This window comes from Haliaeetus albicilla, chromosome 24 (genome assembly GCF_947461875.1).
Source record: "Haliaeetus albicilla chromosome 24, bHalAlb1.1, whole genome shotgun sequence".
NCBI classification, from domain to species: Eukaryota; Metazoa; Chordata; class Aves; order Accipitriformes; family Accipitridae; genus Haliaeetus; species Haliaeetus albicilla.
Window position 1 is genome coordinate 15,373,675 of NC_091506.1, and position 22,406 is coordinate 15,396,080.

The 22,406-nt window shown below is 35.5% G+C and overlaps 1 protein-coding gene across 10 annotated transcripts in view; it reads left to right on the top strand.

Moving 5' to 3' along the window:
• ERC2 (ELKS/RAB6-interacting/CAST family member 2) overlaps nucleotides 1–22,406 on the top strand; it is a 556,068-nt gene that overhangs the window by 324,479 nt on the left and 209,183 nt on the right. For all 10 annotated transcript variants that reach the window (XR_011329694.1, XR_011329696.1, XR_011329695.1 and 7 more), the window contains one exon: nucleotides 1,073–1,233. Coding sequence is in view for 7 of the 10 variants with exons in the window: in XM_069812287.1 (XP_069668388.1) it covers nucleotides 1,073–1,233 (161 nt within the window). In the remaining 3 variants the exon portion in view is untranslated. The remainder of the gene's footprint in view (nucleotides 1–1,072; nucleotides 1,234–22,406) is intronic.

Here is a 22,406-nt window from a genome sequence, read left to right on the forward strand (position 1 = left end):
AATCTGTTGTTTACTTGCAGCTGTTAATGTAAACTGTATCATTTGCACAGGGGGAAATCATACTGGTGTCCTGGTTACCAGAGACTATTTGTGACCCTCTGGTTCTGTGAATATGATGATTCACCCCACAAGTAAATTTTCTGCTGCCAGACGGGTGTCATATGTAGTCTCCATTCTTTAGTGTGTTCTTTAAATGATGTGATAGACCATGTCATACACTTCTTTTACTTCTGAATTTTGTTTTCTGAAAAGATGAAGGTTTTGTGAATTCCTGCAATAAGCCAGTTGTCCTACATCCAGTTGACATTTACCAATGCTCAAGAAAGAGTGGGATCACCCTAACTTTCCTACATTTCATGCTTCAGAAATTCTCACAGTTGTCATGAGGAAAATAACTTGGTTGTTATTAGATCTGTAACAGACATTTAGACTTCAGAATCATAGAATAATTTGGGTTACAAGGGACCACTAGAGGCAATGCAGTCTAAACCCTTGCTCAAAGCAGGGATAATTTTGAAGTTGGATGAGATTCTCCAGGCTTCATTCAGTCAAGATCCAAAAATATGCAAGGATTGGAGAGACTACAGCTTCCCTGGGCAACCTGTTCCACACAGAAGGGTGTGCATTTTTTGGTAAAAAATCCATGGATTATTATGACCAGTTTTATATTAAAATATGTATCTATGGCTGCATCTAAAATTTCTGAAATTACTATTATGATGAGTTACCACCACCCTGAATTTAAGTAATATGAACGGTGCAGAAAATATTTATAAATTCTGCCTGTATGTGGCAGAGGCCCAGGTTAAATAGGTTTTTGGTGATCTGTGCTAGTTCTGTTTTGTATAAATGTTGCTTATTACTTGATGGATTCATGGAAATATTAAGGGTTTTTTTGTATTTGAAGACTACTTTTGTTAGTTTTTAAAACAGTTAAGATAGAAATAGATTTGAACAGTCATTTACTTAAAAGAATTCCTTTTGTTTGTTTTTTTTTTTTCCCCTGTATTTATATAGTTTGAATATTTACATATTGTAAAGAATATGGAGCTTAAAACGTTCTCTCTCTTAGGTAGAAGAGCTGATGAATGCACTGGAAAAGACTAGACAAGAATTAGATTCTACCAAAGCCCGTCTTGCCTCAACGCAGCAGTCTTTGGCTGAAAAAGAAGCACATCTGGCTAACCTGAGAATAGAGCGAAGAAAACAGCTTGAAGAAATTCTAGAAATGAAGTAAGAACATTGATTTCTCTAATTTCTAGAAAAATTAAAATTACTAATTTCTTGCCATAAGAGAAGGTGGTTTTTATTTTTCTGTTTTTTTTTTTTTCTATGTGTATATTTAAGTGTGAATCTAAGGACTTCTAATAGTTTCAAGACTGTTAAATTCCTTTTAAAACATGGAAATGCAAAAGTCTTCATTTTAGTAGTACTCAACAATTGACATGAGAATTTTTTTGAAAGGTGTCCTTTGTTGCCTGCAAACAAAATATCAGCACAGTATAACTTCCATAAGAAACTGAGGGCCTAAAGCCCCATTTTTCAGTGGGAATTCTATGTTGGAGTTTCTGTTAGTGTCAAATTCAAGGAAAGGGGTTTATTAACTTTACATGGATGGTGCAAAGTTTATTGCATTGAATTGGTTAAAAAAAAAAAAACAAACCAACAAAAACCTATATGCATACACATTATCCTGTGTATATGTGTACGGAACAAAAAAGGAAGATAGACCTATAACTTAAATCTTAACTTCCTACCCACAATAAAGGTAAATATCTGTAATTATAGGATGTTAAAGCTCTGACATGATCTTTAAAATTGGCAAAAAAGAGTGAACCCGTTACGACTTGGCTAGGCTGGTAAGTGTGCATTCAACATTCAACAAAGGAAATTCACAGTTGTAATTTCAAAACTGTTTTATTGAGGGAGGAAAAAAGAACCCAAAACACTTAAGGCGTATATAACTTCAGCTAAGTTGTTGTAGATATCCTTACATTTTAAAGGAAGATAAGTAATCAGATAAAAATGGTTTTGATAATATTGTTGTAAATAAGACAATGGGGAAGCGGACACATATGCTTACTAGACTTTTATAAAAGTGGGTTTTAAGAACAGCTGCCACGTAATATAGGTGCAGAAATACTGTAATGTAAGCATGAATGTTTCCAGTGAAATCAAAAGAACTTCTGCTTTTGACTTTAATGAGGTCTGTATCTATACAGAAAAATGGGAGCACATATGAATTAGAGTAGTATGTGATATTATATTCTATAATAGATACTTCTTTTTTTTAGTTTTCTGATTTTCTTTTATATGTACATATTAATTCACCTATGATAATTCAGATGCTTAGTGCCAGTATATTTCATGCAGTCTTCTGTTTTCTGTGTAGCGCTTTGGTCTGTTTCTTTCAGTGCGTGTTTGTTTTTCATCCTAATGGTAAGATTTTTTTCTGTTTATCATAATTATCAATTATTGAGCAACATAGGGACACCCCCCCACCCCCCCCCACCCCCAGTATCTAATTCTGTTACTGTGACTTTTTTGGTTAGGTACACAGACCCTCATAGAAGGACTATGTAAGGCATGTATCTTCAGTCTGGGAAGTGAGATTGGCAAAAACTGGTCAAGTTTGACGTTTGATAAAAGTTTGATAAAGGAGTGGGCAGTACTAATGGCGAAAGAACCAGTATCAAAGGTCCAAGTTAGGAATATTTAGGAATTTAAAATGAGATATAAACATATAGTGTGTTTTTACAGTATAAATTTGAAAAGTAAAATTAGAAGAAAATTTTAAATTAGCATCTAAAAAACTAAATTAATAAAATTTTCTAGTTAAATGTGTGTTGTTTTTTTTCCTTTTCTTTGAGTAGTCATTAGTATGATTTCTTTTGTAAAAGACTTTCCTATTTTTCTTTTTTTTTGCTTGATCTCTCACTTGCTACTTTGTTAGCTGTGTAAGTATGTAGACTTTTTCTGCCATTACCTTTTTTCTGTCTTCAAGAGAAGCAATTGTTCAGATACAGTATTCATTTTTAATCCTGAACTGACCAAAAATTCATTTGAAATTCCAAGTTAATAACAACCCCCTTCTAACCTGTAATAATAAAATACAATTAATTATAATGCATACTTCTTCCTACTTAGGCCACAGAGGGTTACCTAATCCTGTGCTAGGTAGCTTTCCCAGCTGCCTAGCCCTGTGTCATTACCTTTAAGAGTCTAATGCTCTAACTCATGTACAAGTCACACCCCCTGAAATCTATGATTCAGCTAATAACTTAGAATTAGAACGCACTTTCATTAAAAAAAACCATATCTCCTATTAATACTTTTAATTCTATCCTAACTTTAGTTTCTGTGAAATATGTTACAAGGTTGAGTTCATATTGGAGATAGAATCAGACAGAACTGCTGCTGCTTCTAGTGAGATGGAAAGAAATTAATACGGCTATGAGACGTCAGGATGGTTTTGCTGGTCTAGGAGATAGGAAATAGAGTTAATGAACAAAACAACATATATAAAATCACAGCACAGTATTACTAAACATAGAGAAAAAATAGAATAACGACAGAAATTCACATAATCATATTTACTTTTTTTTTCCTTTTATTGCCTCTTTAACAACATTAGTACTGAATCAAACAAGCAAAAATAAACATACTTATTCTTTTGAGATCTGTGTACAGGAAGGGCTACATGACTGCTATTAAATATAAATCTTAATTTCAGATTATTTAATTTTATAAGATATACTGAACAACATTAATAGATATACATGTATTAGTCAATGTATTTTAGAAATAATTCAGATATTTCATTATAGTAGTTTAATTTTTGCAATTGCTCAATGAAATAAGTGTATGACAAAATTTATAAAACTGCTGCATTACAACAGTATATACTGAATATGGCATTACAGTTTTTTTATGAATAAGGTATTCTCCAAAAGAGATTGTAGAAGCTAGCCAAGACCCAGACATCCACTGACAGAATAATGATAAGTCTGTGTTGTAGTTATATACTAAAATAGTGTGTCTCTCTGGTGTTTTAAGATAATTTATTAATTCACAGCATTGATCATAACTTCTATCTATCATTTTTAAAATTTAATATTGAGTGATTACAGTTTTTGGCTGCTGGCTTCCGGTTAAATAGGCATGAACTGTGTGTTTAAGAACATTCACGATGATTTCCTATGCTTATATTATGTTCAAGTTCCAAACATAACTCTGCATTCTAGGCCCATCTGGCTGACATTGCCAAGATCCGTCTTAATTTACTGGCTACAATCAGTTCTCAGTTTTAGATAACTTCTTCAGTTGTCATTACATGTTCCCATATACGTTCAGTTATTTAAGGAAGTTTAGAATAAAAATGGATAGCAGCTTATCTGGTTGGTCTTTTTGAACTGGAAACTAGATAAGTAGCCATTAAATGAAAGGTGGTTCGATGGAAGGAGATAAACATCAAGTTATTCTTAACTTGATGCCAACATGTGGAAAAAAAAAAAAAAAAGATTTATTATAAAGAATTCTAAAGTGTAAAGTTTGGAGAAGGATTCTCATTTGCATGTTACTCTCTAAATATGGGATTTATTTTTTTTCCCCAATGTCTATTAAAAATATTACTATATTAGTTCTGGAGGAAATATTATTGTTATGGTTATATTATTTTAGCAGTGCACACATAACTCATACTGACATTAATGGAAGTTACGCATACATGTTAACAGTAAAATGCAGCATGTGTTCAAATCCATCATTTTGCCTAATTGTCTTAATGCTTTGTGCTCTTACTATCTCTGAGTATAAAAAAGCTCGTCACTTTTTATTTTTTAATAAGTGATAGTTTAAAAAAAAATAATTCTGTATTGCATCGTGTGACAAAAGGCATGTTAATGTTTTTTAAAACTGTATTTATCATCCATAGAAATATTTAAATTTAAAAACTGGTAGGTAGAAATATATATCAAGACTACTTTTTCCAGACATTGTTTTTGTTTTCTGAGAGTCCGCAAGAAGGAGCACAACCTACTGAGAGCTTCACAAGGCTTGCCTAGAAAAGCTTATTCATTTTGTAATATGAAGAGTTTGAGGGTAGGAGAAGTTTCTGTCCTGTGATGTGGTGGAGGTTTTTTCAGACATTTCAGAAATGCCATATTTGTGGAGCATACTTTCATGACCACAAGGCATCCACAATGCTTTCATACAGATGTCCTTTCCTATATGGTGGTTCATTCCAAAACTCATAAACCTGCTTGTAACAAAATTAGATAGCTGTATAGGTAGATAAATGAGTATTTATATAATATTGAAATTGCTTTATATATGTATGTGAAATAAATGCCTGTCCTTATGGAAAGTGGATTTTACTCTATGGGATAGATAATCTTTTTAGAAATTGTCAAAATTATTTTCCCTTTAAAGATATAAAGTTTGACCTGCAGAGCCAATAGTCATAAAAGAAAGTCTAATGGCATGTGAGGGAAAAGATATAAAAATTATTACCACTTTTTTGTTAGTTCAACTTTTAAATTATATGCATGTAGTCTTCAAGCTGCAACCACTGAAGTTAAAAACAAAACAAAAAAAACCAACCCCCACAAAACCCCCAAAACTTTGTTTATAAATACTTGGGGTTTTCTTGGTTAAAAGCCCTGAAATTAACTTTCTGTGGTGTTAACTCTACTTAGAAATATATTTAACTACAAGATTTTTTAAAAAAAGGAAAGTTATTTCATTGTGGTTTTGCATTAATTTGATGATCTTTCGGTGACTTAGTTGCATGTGATGAACATTGCACTTAGTAGTGAGTGACCGTGGGATTAATCCTCAGAAAGACTGATCTTCATGATTTGACTTGAAGATCTGTGAATTCTTGATTTTTGACATCCAACTGTTAATTACTTAGTGTTTCCTTTAGCAGTCAACTCAGTACACTCAGTGCTCTGAAGCTTTCAGAGTATCCTGAATGAAATTCTTGCCAAGAGTTTGAAAGGCAGTTTCCTTGCCTTTGATAAGAGTTCATGCCATCACCAGTGGGTATTGCTAAATCAGTTTTGTTGGAAGTGACTTTGCCCTGAAATTCACTACAAATTTCCGGAAGAATATGTATTTTCCCGTAAGTGGAATAAATCAGATTACTTCAGTAACGAAGCATTAAAGATCTCCTAATAAAATAACCAGCTACTAGTCGTTTCATTCAATAACAATGGTAGAACATTGCTGTGCTGTCCAAAAAACATTTATTTTTAAATTAGATTTTGCAGCTAATTTTCTTACAGTGACAGCATAAAATTAAACATCCCTTCCTTTGTTTAAGAATGTCTGCCATTTTTTTCACTGAAAATAATAAATTAATATTGCTTATCTCTGTTTTTCAGTATGTTTACTTTATTCATTGAACAGCACCTGTGTATAGTCAAGGATGAAGTATTTGTGGGAAGAAGGGGATACAATGTTTTTTCTACCAAGCATTCAGTCCCACCAGCTGCCACTCTTTGCAGAAGTACTGAACACGTACTGCACTTTTACCTGCTGGGTCAGTGGTTCAGCTGCTCTGCCAAACAGGGAGAGGGCACTTGTATTTGCCACTAGATGCCAGTCTCAGGTGCAAGACCATGGTCTGGATCTGCTTGGTTCAACAAACTGAGTATGAGCAGCTTCACAGAGTAAGCAGGAAGCTTGTCTTGTTGCAGGGAAGAGAATGTGTCTTGTCTGTCTGTCTGCCACCTGGTCTGACTGGTCCCCTCCTTCCTTCTAGTGCAGGAAAGTCAAGCATGGACAAGTATACAAATGGCTTCAGGTGGGCTTTTGAGGATATCGTAGGGATGAAGAGGGTCTTCAAATGGATTCTGGAAGTCAGGGATCACAGCCTAAGGGGAAGACTGTGTAAGATGTAAAACTAGAGAGTCATAGTCAGAGTTTGTAGGGAAGTCAAACTGCTTTATGAAGTGCTAGTGGCGGAAGTATAAGGAAGTTTACCATTCATCTGGTTTTCTGCAGACATACCCCTTTTTTCCATCTATAAATTTTACTGGAGTAGAAGTTGGGGTTTTCACATCTGTGTAGCAGCTCAGCAGAAGCTGAAGCTCTGACAAGGGCTGTTGGATGTCTGGAGAATCTAGACATGTTTCCAGCACCTGGACAAATCAGTTCATGTCCCTGCCTTACATTCTCCTATTACTATTTCCATCCATCACCATCTCAGACTGGCACTTGGGGAGGGAAAGGAACTCAACATGTTTTCCTTTACTTATGTCCTAACTACTCCACCTCAAGAGGTTCTGTCACCCACAGGATAGTGGTTTCTTCCTCACCGCTGTGGGTACAGCTATGGTCAAAGGTGCTTCTGAAATCTCTGTGTGAGTAGTTCCAGTGCATCTGGAACATTTCCGAGTAATCATGTATGCAATTCACCTGTTTAGTGCATACACAGGCCAGAAGCATGACACTCGTTGACAGGAAAATCCCTGATGAAATTGTAGGGACTCTACTTGCATGTAGTCATGAAGTTAATTTCCCGTTTTGGGTTCTTCCATACAGCAGCAAGGATGAAGAAAGCAATATAACAAGATAGGAGAAACTGGCAGGGTGATTAAGGTTGGAACTACTCTTTGAAATTGCTTGGAACTCACTCGTTAAAACCACTTAAAATGATAGCTTCCCTATAGATGCTGTCTGCTCTCTGTGTTACTGTTAGGCAGTGCTTTCCCCCTGCCCCCTTCTTTTCAGAAAGGAAAGCAAGAAGGTAGATAGCTGTTTCTCTTGCCTACACTGGAAACTGAGGTGTTTAACTAAAATGTGTGGGCAAAGATGCTTAGTTTATGCTCCTTTTTTAAATACTAGTATATTCTAAAAAGAGCCAGCACCTACCTTGGGCATAGTTCTAGGCTAAAGAAGTAGTAGTGGATGCATGACATTAAAGGGTACTCTTTGAATTGAAGTTTAAGCAAATACACCAAGGTCAGATTTTTTGACTATTAATAAAGTATCATTTTGAAAGTAGGATCACTTTAAAATAATTTTTTCTGCTTTGTCAGCTCTAATACAGCCTATATTTTGAGAAAGATAACTATAATAATTTTTCTAACATGAATTCTTTAATGTATCTTTACTTAATAAGTTAGATAACAGAGGTATATAAATAGCTGTGGAGAAAAATAATTTTCAGAAAGTTTACTATTTTTTTTTCCTTTTATTAGAGGGATTATTTTTACTTGTTTCAACCGTGGTAATGTATACTATAAACATGTTCAGTGAATGGATAGCAAGTTGATTGTCTCAAAAATTGTACCATTTCAAATGTAGAACACTAGACTGTTTTTTAGTAACCTGTGGACTGCTTCCATTTAATTGTAGGATTCATGCTGAGAGTGTAGAGAGTCATATCCCAAGTTAAATACAAACAAAACAGCAGGATGTTGATACAACTGTGACTTCCATAGGAAGTAGTTAGAATGGTAATGTGGTCTCCTTCTAACTTGGGTGGAAAGTCTCTTGTGACTGCTTTTGCCCCACAGACCTGTAACACAGCATGCCTTGACTAACATTTTTGACACCAACTTGCAAACACCATAAAGATTAGAGAAACCCAAATGAAGGCTTTGTTCTCTGGAACAGAAGCTTTCTTGACTAAAATGAAGAGATGTTTTTCTTTTGTAAACAACGAAGGGGCACAAAGCAATAAAATGTTTCTCTCTGTGAGAATAGAATGAGTGAACTGTTTACTTGGCAAAGCGCTTCTCTTATTTAAAGACATATGACTGTCACCAAGTTCCTATTCACTTGAGTGTCTTATATGTTCAGGCTAAATAATGGTATACTTTGATTTTATTTTATAAGATTCATCACGTTTGAAGTTTCATCAGCATGGGAAGAAAGCGTGCCGTTTCTTTTCTTCATTTTGTTCATGTTAAGGTCATAATTTACTTTCAAAATAGGTTGTCACCTGCTATTGATGGTTAGCAAGATCAGTTTAGGATTTCACCAAAACGTAATATGAGAGGCTGTATTTTGCCTGGTTTTATATGTGTATCCAAGCAAAAGAAGCTGGAGCCTCTCCCATGTTTCCTGTCCTGTTTATACAGTGGGAGAGTGCAGTAACCACCTTTTCAAAGTGTTTCCCTCCCAGGAAGGCAATGTCTTCCTCTCTGTTACGGAATGATAGTAGTGCTTCTTATGTCACAGAAGCATTGTTTGAAGGTAAACCAGCAAGAGTTCAAACATATTCCAGAAAACACATATTATGTTTACAATAAATAAGTATTATTTTCTGATCTAGAAAACTGGTCTGGATTTTGACCAGCTTGTTTTCTTCATCTCATAAGCATTTTGGCTTAATTATCATGCGTTTCCATGAGTAATGTTCTCAAGAAGCTATAGAAATCTAAGCTTCTGACTTTCTAGTTGTAAAAAATGATACTCCAGGTTCCTATGATCCGTACAGGGACTTTGATGGTAGTTACCACTCTGTATCCTAGTAGCGCACTTTTCTTTCGATTTTTTTGCCATTATTCTCTACCTGTTCAGGTACCTTGCCTCAGAAGAAAAATAACAGTCAATGCTCCAGCAAACATTTTATGTTGGAAATTCCACAATACTTCTTAGGGTTTTTAGTCCTCAAGTGCTTTCCCCAGAACCTGAATGGTAGAGAGATCAAGGGGATCCTGCAGCTGCTTTATGAGGGAGGGACTTAAAGACTTTTCCCTCAGGGGAGAGGAAGGCAGGGGGAGGATATGTCTGAAGTCTGCAGAATCTCAAAGGAAGGCATAAACTGAACGTAGAACTGTTGTTTGCCAGATCCCCCAGCATGAGGAATATCAGGCACTTGCTGAAGTTAATCAGTGATCGATTCAAAAGAGAGAGAATTACTGCTTTATGGAGTGGTTGGTTGGTGACCTTCTGGAACTTGCTTCCACAGAGGGCAAGGTGGCATCAGCTGGTTCTAAAAGAGGTTAGACAAATTCATGGACAAGAGGTCCATAAATGGCTACTTCTTTGTACTCTTTGGCTGTTGTTTTTGAGCTATATTCCTAAAATTTATTTTCTCTCTGAAGTATTAGCTTTTTCCTCCCACATTGCTCCCTTACACTGAAACACACATAGTTAACAATCAGGTGATGTTTAAAACTTTTTTTTTTTTTTTTTTTTTTTTGAGAACCAGTTATATTAAGTCAACTAATACACTCTGGAAAGATTAAAGGCCACCCTTTGAATAGCATTTTGCATCTTCTTTTACTTGCATCTATAGTGTATAAGTGGATTTACAAGATGATACAAGTGACAAAATGATTGTTTTAAAGTGCAGGTTGTAAGAGTGCGATATGACAGTTACATGACATTCTCTAGTGATTGAACCACTTATAAGACAGACAGGATTAACAGTGCTTCAGGTTTACAGGTATCTCAAGCTGCTTGAAGGACTTTGAGATGCAGAGTATTCTAGTCTTTTGTAATGCAAATGAAAATTTGATGAAACTCTTTACATTTGCTTCTCCTCTTTTTTCCTTTTTTAAAAAATCAACTTCTTTAAAATGCTTTTCTGTTTTTTAATTTATAAATGTGTTAGGGTTTAAAATAGAGCAGTTTAATCTGTGATATATCTTGATTTGTAGCATTCTAAATTCATGTGAGGTGCAATAGTATTCAGAAAGGGACAGTGATGAGAAGGATAGTACATAAAATCGAGAAAAGACTATGAGTTAGTATTCAGTGAAATGTGGACAATGGTAAAAGGAAGAGGGCTGTATAAACCGGAAGAATGAAAATCCAGGTCTGGATTCTTCCAAAAGAAAGGCATAGTTTGAAGTATTTTTCTATTTTATAAGGAAACTTACTATTTTTATCTAAAGTTAACTTAATAGGGAGTTTATCAATCTTAACTTTTTAGATAAAGAAGATGATGTTTGTATGCTATCTATTAAGTATTAAATACTTTTTGTCTGGTTTCTATTGCACAACTTTTTTTTTTTTAATGTAAGAAAATATAAGCAACAAAATAATTTTACCAGAAGAACAATAGTATAGAAAAAAATTGTGTTCTGCAATTACTGATCTTGACAAAGCTATGTATGGTTTGTTTTAAAACTACCTTAAAAGTGCTTTTATTAGCTAAAAAAATAATAATGATAAAAATGATGAAATAGGATGGCATTTGTTTTGAAGTTCAGCCAGCATGGGAATGTAAAGGCCTCCACCTCTGATCATATACGCAAAAGAACAAGTGGCTCAAAAGACAGAAAGGAAGGAGTAGGAGGCTGAAAGTAAAAAAAGAAAGAAAAAGTTAGGCTTCTGTTTCATGGATTTTTTTTAAAGCTGACTGAATTACGCCCTTGTCTACTGAAACCCTCTTAGTGTAATTCCCATTGGCCTCCGTGACACCTAGGGCAGCGCTGATCAACTGCAGGCTCCCATATTCCTAACCTCAGCCAACTGAATATGATTCTAGCAGATGTTTCTGCATTTTAGACCTCAAAATATGATGGTTCAGGTTTTTTTCCATTTTCCAGTGGCAAATCTTGCATACTTGAGACCCAGGACGCGCAGTTCAGTGATAGGAATTATGAGCCGAGGGTCTCCCCAGTGGGATAATGCTGAACTTAATACAAACTCAGATCTTTGAAAATGGAGAACCAAAGAAATGTAAAGGTTTGGATCATTTAAACTAAATCACTGGATTGTTGTTTAATATTGTATAAAAATATTAAATATGCTTAGAAAGGTATATGATGATGTTTTCTATTAAAAGGAAAAGGTCTTATAAAGTCAGGAGAAAAGAGGGTCAGAAGCAATCAAACAGGAACAGCTTGCTTAGTGGCAGAAGGGAAAGGTTCAGTTAGCTTTATCTGCCTTCCCATTACTCCTTAGGTGCTATGAAGTAAATCCAATGCTGCCTCCTTCCTGTGCTCCTCATTCCTCCCCCTCCCCATGCCCTCAGCAAAACAAATACTTCTCTGTGTGCTGTGGAGAAATAAATCTAAGTTCCTATTTCTTTGTTTCCTCTGATTGGGTTCTCTTGTATCTAATAACATGCAAGATGTGCTTGAAGTTTTGCTCTCTCATGTCTGAGAGCATTCATTAATGCTCTCTAATGTGCATTCTCTCGTGCTTTGTAAGGTGTGAGCTCATGGGGCAGCCTTTCTGCCTGTAAGGGCATAAGTAAGATTTACCCTTATATCTAACTGATATAATGACACCTGTAAGAATTTATTGTCGTAGAGGTTTGTATTCCTCTCTTGAAATAAGTCAAAGTTTCTGTCTTTTGGGGAGGGAAACACATAATGATATTTTAAATCAAAGAGAACTTCACACTACTTGTTCTGGTGGTGTTTATACCCTCCCACTGGACTGTGTATAGCTTACCTATGTAGAGTATAAGCCTGACAAGACTGATCAGTACGCCTTACTAATACAGTGGCAGACATAATGGGGTCCCATCCTTCATCCATCAAGCATTACTATAATAAACAAGATAATAATAAAAACATGTATCATGTTATCACTGTCAACACTAAACAATGTGAGTGTGTAAATATTGTAGTGAAAAGAGAATTCTTCAAATATGATTGGTAAAATATGGCATAGCACACAAAAATGAGCTAAAGCACTGAATTTCTGAAGAACAACACCTCTCCTTTCAATGTTGTCCTGCTGTTTAGCAGAGACTGACAGATCACGATTTATGACAGTGGAAATTAGGATAAGCTCATCTCAGTTTTCTCTGATTGTGAACAAACTTGGCTATGTCCACACTGTTGTGCAGTGTACCCAGGTATCATAGCAAAGAAAAGCCCTACTTAAGAAGGTACATTATTTAAGAAGGTACATTATATAAGTCTGTGCTACATCTTATAGTCAAGCTGTTGTGTTCAGGATAAACATCACCTTAAAAGGACACCTTGGCTTGCTTCCTTAGGGTGACGTGACTTCAAACGAATAGACAAACTTTTCAAGGCAAAATAAAAGCTTGGTGACAGCACAATCTTATGCAGAATATTGTTAGTAGAAAGATTTTTCAACTGGTGGTAAATAGAGATGTTGCATTTGTAGAGGAGCTTGCATATTCCGAATAGGAGTACTATGCTTATTATGTTGCATTTTAGTATTTAAAAGCATATTGGGGGATGCAAGTGAAAGACTGGGTATATTTTTTCCCTCATATATAATAGCAAATTTCTCAAACCCCATCCAGTTTTAATTTTCTAAATATGTAGATACTAAGGGGGGACTGTGATTTACTGGCTTAGATTAGAAATGTAAAAATACTTTTTTGTGGTTAAACTCTTCGCAGTTTCTAACCACTCCTACCTCAAACATGTAGTTTATCTTTGTTGCATTCGACTCTGACCAAAATTAGGCCACACAGGCCTCTGAGGATCACCATATTGCTAAAATCATTCTAGTTGCTAGGGATTCTTCTTTTTTGCTTCCCCAAAACCTCATCTTGCATTCTTTGAAGACTAGCTTACATGGTTCTCATCTTCTAGGTGGGGGGGGAAATGTAGATTGGTCTAATAGAGACAGTCATTAAATGTACTACTTTGTTCTTTTGTTTTTCAACCCCCCTGAGCTTTCTTATAGTTAGGAAACAGAGACAGGTACTGAGGAGAAAATGTCAAAGGTAGGTTTTATAGGATAGGTAGGTCACCTCTGTGTGCAACACAGAATCAAAGCTAGCCTTGATACTTTCAAATCTTTACATTATGTGCATTGTGAATGTAAGTTACTGAACAAAATTCTAATTCCACTTAAATCTACATCCATAAGAATATAATTTTATATCCTGCCTTATTTCTTTAGGCTGGAAGAGTTTTGGGTAAAATGCAGTGAGGTGTAAGCACAGAACCTTATTGCATCAATCAGTGAGCAGTAGTGAGGGGACTTCATGGTAGTTATGTTCAGCTGTCTGCATGTTATGGCAAGCTATGTCCCAAAGACCAGTTAGGAAGGAGTGATGCAGTTAATAGGAAGAGCAATCTGAACTTTTAAGCCCCCTCACTTTAAAAGCTCCAAAATATGGAATTTTCTCATCAGTGTTTAGGGGATTTACTGTGTTTGATAACTTATGAGTATTTTTGTGAGCTGGACAGCCTCATCCAGGTCTTGTATGACTATCTTGAGAAACTCTTTTTCGTTTTCTGTGTGGTCTGTAAACAAAAGATAAGTAGTTCGTGTCTGTGGGGTCTAGAGCAGGAGCTGGTGTTGGGACTAGTGTAAAATTCAGTAGCAAAAAAGTAAGAGATTATTACATAACACCTGAAGAACAGAAGCCCAAGAAGTGTGGTAGATCATCATCTGACATCCAGCAACCTGATACCCTCTTAACAGAGCAGAAAATACTCTGACATTCATGAGCTTAAAGAAAAGACTTTTCACCTACTGAAAAATATTTAAACTTCCAGCATGCGTGAAAGAAACTTGACTGCTTTCCCATTTTGTTTTGGGTGCCCATTGCCGTCCTCAACCATCTGGATTATTTTGTCAACAACTGAAAGAAAACTGGTGAAATGAAAACAGTCTTCTGGGTTTTGTAGCTATGCATACATGTGCACCACCCAGCTACCCACTACTGCTCCTCCCATCAGATCCCCTCTTAAAAAAAATAGCACAACGATCCAATCAAGATGAAAATTGCTTACAGTATTTTCACAGTTATATTAAGAAATAGAATTTACATTTTTTTCTCTCTCAGAAAGATGTCTCTTCAACACTGCAATACTCTGAATTTTTTGTTTAGTCTAATGTAGGTTTTTGTTAGTATCTAGCCTAAAAAGGAACCTAATTAACAGATGAATTTAGGAAATCCCTACTGTAATTTGGCAACTAAATGAATGGGGGATATCAGTATATGACATGCAACTTCCACTTAAGGCTAATGTAACTATTACCTCATTAGAAGTGCAACTTTACACTCTTCAAAGAAAACCTTTATTGAATCTAAAATATGTATTTGACAAAGGACTAGCTGAACTTACTTGAAATTGGCTTTGTGAAATTGTGCTGCCTTTATTGATACTGACTAGCTTTATAAATGTTTATCTTAATTATGTTTTATTGTGATTAAAAAAGATTGCAGATACACTGCCATTTCTGTAAAGTGAGCTGTTGGAGCTTTTTTTGTTAAAGGTGGGGGTAGGGTACAAAGAATAGTCCAGCTCCAGAGAGGAGGCCCCTCACAAGCCATATGAATCCACTTACATGTAAATTGCTTGTCTATATGAATTAAGGTGAAGGTTATGAAAGAACTGCATTTCTGTGTTTATTGTAGGATTTTTGACAGTCTCTTTCCTCTTTCAAGTAAATTTGGCTTAAGTCCACAGTCAGTACAGTTTTAAGTAAACTCCTCTTTTGTTACATTAACAAGGTTATAACATCACTAAGGCAGATTTCCAGCTGCATGAATTGAGGCCTAAGCATGCAGACTGAGGGGATAATTAAAACCTTAGGGTGGGTGAGTTAAACTACCAACTAAAATTGGATAAAAGGCTAATTGTCCATAGCAACATAATACATGTTTCTAAATACCTGTGAAATAAAGATACATATTTGTGGACTTTTAATTCCTTTTAGAATGCTCAGATTCACATTCTATTTTAGGGCACAACAAGAATGAAGAGTAAGTAAATAGAAACCCAAAGAATTCTTTCCCAGATATTGTTGTATTTTAGTTATTAATTGAAAAACAGAATTATTTTGAAGACTTCGGTGACTTTCTGACTTTCTTTACAATGCAGGAAGCATTTTTGTGGAGGAAGTATGAGCCTCACTGTGTGATACAATATATCAGAATGGACTGGTCGGTGCTTTGTCAAAATTTGTCATATCTCTTTTTCCTTCCTCCTTTTTTTCATTATTAAGAGTGGAGTTACATACCTTTGGTGACCTTCAAGAAGATGACATAGAGTCAGGCAAGATGATACATTACCACAAAGTTAAAAAAACAAAATGGGTTGTAATGGCAGCTTGTACTGAACTAAATGAATTGTGAAGGCCCATTTGTTATTCATTAGGAGAAGCAGAGCAGATTACTGTTCTGCCTTCATAGGGAGCCTTTAAACTTAAGGTCATTTTACACTAGTACCCTTGTGGCATGGACAGCATTTAATACATTTTTAACAGCTTTTACATTTCCATGGTTTGCAGCAGTGCTGGTTGAATCATTTCTGTAATGAAGGTGTTTTAAAGTAGTTTAGAGTTACTTTGGGGGAAAAAACAGGAAAAAAAAGAAATAATTGGGTTGATGAAGTGACTTTATATACTAAAGAGCTAAGCATGCAGAACATACTGCTCTAAAGTAATGCATGCTGAATCCCACTGCTACAGAAGTACATCCCTGGGGAACCTTGGGGTTTTTTTGTGGTTTTTTGTAGGTTTTTTGTTGTTGTTTTTTTGTGTTTTTTTAACATAAATAGAACTATAGTTGTTTTTTCACAGTGCTCATTCCTTTGGGGAAGGAAGGTCTGAGGATAGAAATTTAAGAATATTTTTTTGAGCTATTTCTGAGTTGCTCAGGAGTCTGATGGAGAACATTCAACATTTTGGCATGTTTTGGGGAAGTGTGCATGCTAACTATCATAACCGTTGATGTGGGCATCTAAGGAACCCAACGTAAAATGAACGTGGAGTGGAGGGTAGAATTTTGCTGATCAGAATAAATGTTGATTGTTTCAATACCTCTCAAATGGTTCAGTGGTGCTGTGGAAAGTCAAAGCAGAAAGGTAGGTACCAATATGAAACAATCTGAGAATAATTTGTTCGAAAGTGCTGAACAAATCTAAAATTCTATTAGCTTAAAGAATGATTTGTAACTCTAAAGAAAGGTATAATAACCCCAGTTAAAGGAGGTAATCATTTCACAAGCTCACGTTTTATTGTAGACGATAGTCTTTCATTTGCTACCTTTTAATTGTTGTGGATTTAGCTGTCAAAATCCATATTACAGTGACTTTATTTTTGTTCAGAAAATATTAGAACACAAATGATGCACTGTGAGTCAAGATTTGTTTACAAATAAACTTAATTTAAAAATGCTAATTTAAATGTATGATGGTACTTCTCCCAGCAGCCAGTCCACCCCTAATTTCCTTTTTCTTGTTTAGCAGATTAACAGCATTCATTCTGTACTTCATTGCAGATGGCTTTCACTAGAGTTTTTTCTATTGGTTTTACTGTTTTGTGAGGATAAATTTTGACAAAATACATGTGGAGTACGACCAGCATATGAGGAAGAAAAAAATGACTTATTCTTTGACAGCAGAAGTATTTTTTCTGAGATTTTGAACACTACATATTTAAAAGCTGAAAGGCTATGTGTCTTTAGAAAATATCAAGCTTTAAATAATATTATAAATGCAACAAGGATTGCTTTTATTTAATATCAGAGATAGTAGAATGTAAGAAACTGTGAACTCTAAAAATCTTGTTGCTGTTTGCACTATATATTTTTTCAATAAAATTAGATTCTTTTAATATAAGTTTTAAATGTTCAATTGCGCCAGTATTACTGACTTTTCCCCTAATAGAAATATTTGTCTTCTTTTACCTTTGCACTAGCTTCATGTAGTCATTTCTGGTTTGTGAACTAAAGCTGTTTTAATGAAAACCACTTTAATCTCTCTAAGTTTTTAAAAGATCTTCACACATGTGAAAACATGGACTGTCAATATATGTCCATAAAATACATCAAGAGTGGTTTTGTTTGGTCAGAAAATGAACCCCATCACTTTTGTTATTTTATATTTCTGAATATGCAGTGGAGGGACTGTTATCAACCCATGTCAAAGCAATACCCTAAGAAAGGCATAGTGCCACTACTTTCATTTGTAAAACTCACTAATGAGAACATAAAGAATTCTGTGAAGGCCATGCATACTTACCATAGGAATTCTGAATTGAAATATAGTATAGTCAAACTAAATACATGCAATTAATGATAGCCATATTTTTTTTTTTGCCTGAAACTGGTGTTTATTTTTCCTTTCCTTTCTTTACAACCTTATTTTCATGTTTGTGATTTATTTATCAGAAATGTAAAATAAAAATCATGCTAGTAAGAGGAGAGTTCCAATATTGGGGCTACCTCAATTATATTAAGTGACTAAGACACTTTAACGTTCACTCTGTTGGCCCTTTAACACAGGGCTGTCTCCTAAGTTGGGGATTGTACTCTCCCCAGTTCTGAAACTACTTCTAGTGCAGTCCTGAGCCAAACACCTCTTGGGTTGCCGTTGCTTGGGCACCTCGTTAGCGTTTTCAGATATTGTAGCAACTGTGATCAATAAAACATGAGGTAGCCAGAGCAACTCCTATGTGCCTCCAGAATGTTCTTTGCATTTTGTGACGTTAGGAGGGTCCCTGTGACAGTAGTATGCCAACTGAGGCTTACTTAGAATAATTCCAGATGTTCATTCTGCCACTGGGAAGTGATACATTTAGTCACATGTTTTGATTCAAGCAAGAGTTCCAGAGTTTGAACAGGTTAAAAACAAAAAAAACCCAAACCAACCAAACAAACAAAAAATGTCTTGAACATAGGTATGAAAGATTGGTATAAAAAATTCCTTTGAACACTGATATTGTTTGAAGTGCTTAGACACTGTATGTCCCATTTATGAAATTGTTACCTTACTGGAGCCACATAGCAGAAAGCTTGGTCCAGCATCTTCATATATGTGAATTTTCTCCTTTTGATAATACTTTTCCTGCAATCTCTGTGTAAGGCAGATGATTCAGATGCCCCTTCAGAGGGAGGGATCCATGTTTGTTTTCTGGAACTTTTCGTCAAGTAGTAATTGGGATATTCTGAAAGACTTCCACATGAAATCACTGATTTTTGGCATAAAGAAAGAGGTAGTCCTTAGTCAACTTTATGCCTTAAGAATTACTTTGTGGTTTAATTTTACACTTTTCTGGTTTCCAGAAGCAACCAGACTTGGTGATTCAGGATGTCTCTTTGAATCCGTGTTCCTACTTCTGTCCATTTTTCCCCCAGTTATTAGGTTTTTTTCTTAAAAATAAAGATCGCAGCTACCTTCTCAGTCACTTAAGTAATTTCTCTTCCTTTTCTCTACTTCTCATTCCCTTAACAAAGAAATCTAACAATTTTCTTCTTGTTCTCTTTTTTTCCAAGAGCAAACCATGTCTCATATAATACATAAAATTGTTCTATTTTCAGAGAGGCCTATGCTTTGTAATTTTATCATAAAGATTATATTGATATGTCAAAAGGAGTAGAACTTTAAGGCTGCTGTGTATTTATTTTTATCATTTCATATATGTCCAGGAATGCACAGGTGTTGTAACTGGGGCTGGTCCTTGTAAGTTGGTGTGTCAAACTTAGTCTTTTGTGTATAAATGTTACAAGGTGGTTGCAGTTCTGAATCATATTTACTAGTATGCTTGGCAACAAATATCAGAAGTTTGTTTGTTCTGGTCTGACTCCTGTTTCAGGGATTATTTTAAAGATTAATTTAAGATCTAATCTTTCACTTTTAATGGCTTTTTTTCTCTCAAAAATTGCAGGAAGCTTGTGAATAAAAACTCTGTTCTATGGCTTATCTGTATTAGTATTAGCTCTCAGTTCAGAGGCCACACACATCCAACCAGATAGAGCAAATCTTGACCTGCAGCTGCTGCCTTAATGTTCCTCATAGAATACAGATACAAAGAGGGAGTTCTTCTGAACAATGAAGTATCACACAGCAACCTGTGTAGGAGATAGCAGAAAGACAGAGAAGTCATGAAATAAGTTCTTTTGTTTTCTTCACCTTTGGGAAAATATTATCTCACAGTCCATAATAATGACTATTGAATCAAAGCAGAGACACTAGGAGGAGAAAAATCCTGTTTTATAGAATCTGTTCAGACCTCAAAAAATAAATATTCACTGAAATAAGACATTAAATTTGTCTCAGCTGATCTTCAGTTATTTTTGTGTTTGCCTTCCATAAATAGTGTAGGAAAAGAATTTGCTTGTAGAAGTGTTCACAAACCCACTAAATTTTTAGCTTGTTTTGAATAAAGGTGACCGTGTGTGTGCATCCTTGACTGAAATTTGATTATAAAGTTGTCTACCCCAGTCTATGGAAAGGCATGTAAAAATCCCAGACATAGGTGATATGGAAGCCTACTTTTGGAAGAAACAGCTTCTTTCCTACTCTGCATTTTTTTTAAAAAGTACCTAGGGTTTGAGGTAGTATAAGTGTATCTATGGTGGTTTATTTTCTTTGATCCTATGCAAGTCAGCCCTATGACAGATGGATCTAATGCATCCGGGCAGACTGACAGTTTTACCTGTCATTCATAATAAAGCAGCTCCATTTGCTGTGGCACAAAAGAGACATGGTGTGACAGTATTTGTGAGAAACTGCAAAGGGTTAGAGCTTTGCAGTGTGACTACTTCCATCTAGGCTAGATGAATCTAAATGCTAAAATTTCTGTGTAAATAACCAAATTTGACTAAATATGTATTGAGTATTACTGAAAATAAACTGAAAATATTATTAAAAGGATAGATAAATGGTAATACACAGACAAAATCTTGCAGCTGTTGTCGTTTTTTGTGGTATCCTGGCATCGCAAAGCAAGCAGGGGGTTTCTTAAAAGAGAGTGTAAGGAAAATAGCCTGATTTGGAGAACGCTGTATTGTAAATCTGGCAAACCTATGAGAGGAAGAAAGTCTTCTTCAATTATATTTCTTCAGGTGGTTAACCCTCAGACTGATAAGAACAGTAACATCATAAATGAACACCAGATAAAAGATTCACGCTGAGAGCAGACATCCTGCCTCTGTAAGGAAAGAATGGATTTCTGTACCAAGTGGTTCTTTTGACATTGACCATTGTAGTTGGAGCATGTTTCTTAGACGAGGTAGACCATAAGTACTTCTAATGTAGAATTCATATGAAAGCAATGTAAGTGCAAACAGAATATATTTGATGTGATCTAATCCCAACTCTGCTACATCACTTGTTTCTAAATCAGGTGAACCACAGAGCAGTCATGCTGGGGTCTCATAAAGGGCAGGCGTGGATAATATACAGTGTATTAGCAGTCTGCTGTTTGTATAGGCAAGAGTTTATAGCAGCTCAAGGTAAAGCACAGCATATTCTAGGCTTCTACTTGCCAGATCTAAAGAATGCTTGAGAAAACTCCTATGGTTCCCTAAGTGAACGAAGCAGTAGCGAGACAGGAGCAGAGCTTAAATGAACTGCACACTGATGTACTGTATATTCCTTCTGACATGATAATGTACTATACTTTGTAGGCAGGTGCTAGTAACAATCCAAAGTAAATTATAGTCAGATGGAGTCTAGAAAATGAAAGTGAAGACATTAAAGAAACAGATCCTATGCCTTGTTCCTTTAGAATTAAGATGCATAAGAGGGACAAGCTTTGGCAAAACAAAGGGAAATATTCTCCAGTTGAGAACACAGTATCTGTTGTCTGAAAGCTGGTACAAGCTAGTCGTTCTTCCACTGGAAGATAGGGGAATTGTCTATGAAATTTTAAGGCAACAGAGGGTTTAAGCTGTATTCCATTCAGAGATTTTGACAGTATGACTGGCTCCCTTAGAGTCACAGCTGGTACAGTCTGGGGTTAGCAAAGCATGTTTTCTTAAGGAAAGTAATAGAGATACCAATTGTTGTGAGGAACCATCATGTCAGTAATATGTGATTAATAAGCATGTGGTCAATAACTACTAATGTTAAAATTTCTCATATCAGAGATCATTGGATTCCCCCTAGTGGAAATGAAAGATCTGATCTTCAACTAGATTATAACTAGAGTTTAGATCTTGTAAGACAACAAAACAAGCTGACAGATTTCAGTGGTGAAAAGCTTCTGCTTAAATGAAGTGAGCTGCAAGGAGCAATAGTCATGACACAGTTGGGCAGAGACAGATGTGCAGATGAATAACCAAAATTAATAGCAGGTACCCTTAAAGGGCTGGTTAATCTGCCAGTAGAGAGTCTGTCTCTTTTCTACCCTCTAGTACATCAGCTCATAAAAAATACAAATGAGCCCAATAGCAGCAAGAGCCTTAAGATCTGCTTCCTCATTAGTGAAACTTCAGAGAAGCATTTCCTATGGCTCCGTATCTTTTTCTACCTTTTAAGAAAAGTTGTTAGCAGGAATGTGCAGACTGAGTTCTTGGGGGGAGGTGGGAGGAAGTAGTGGAATGAATGTATAAAAGGAAGAGTTTATCTTGAATTACTTTGGCAAACAGAATATTTACGCTTTTTAATGGTGAAAAGTAGTGTTTGATAAGTGTTTTTTATATGGTAGAAAAAAAGAACTATCTTGTGTGGTTTATATTTTTGTTCATGTTGTAGCCTGTCTAAAGCAGCAGCGCTAGTAGATTGTGTGTGGTATACTGTTCATTCTTAGCTATTAGGGGTTTG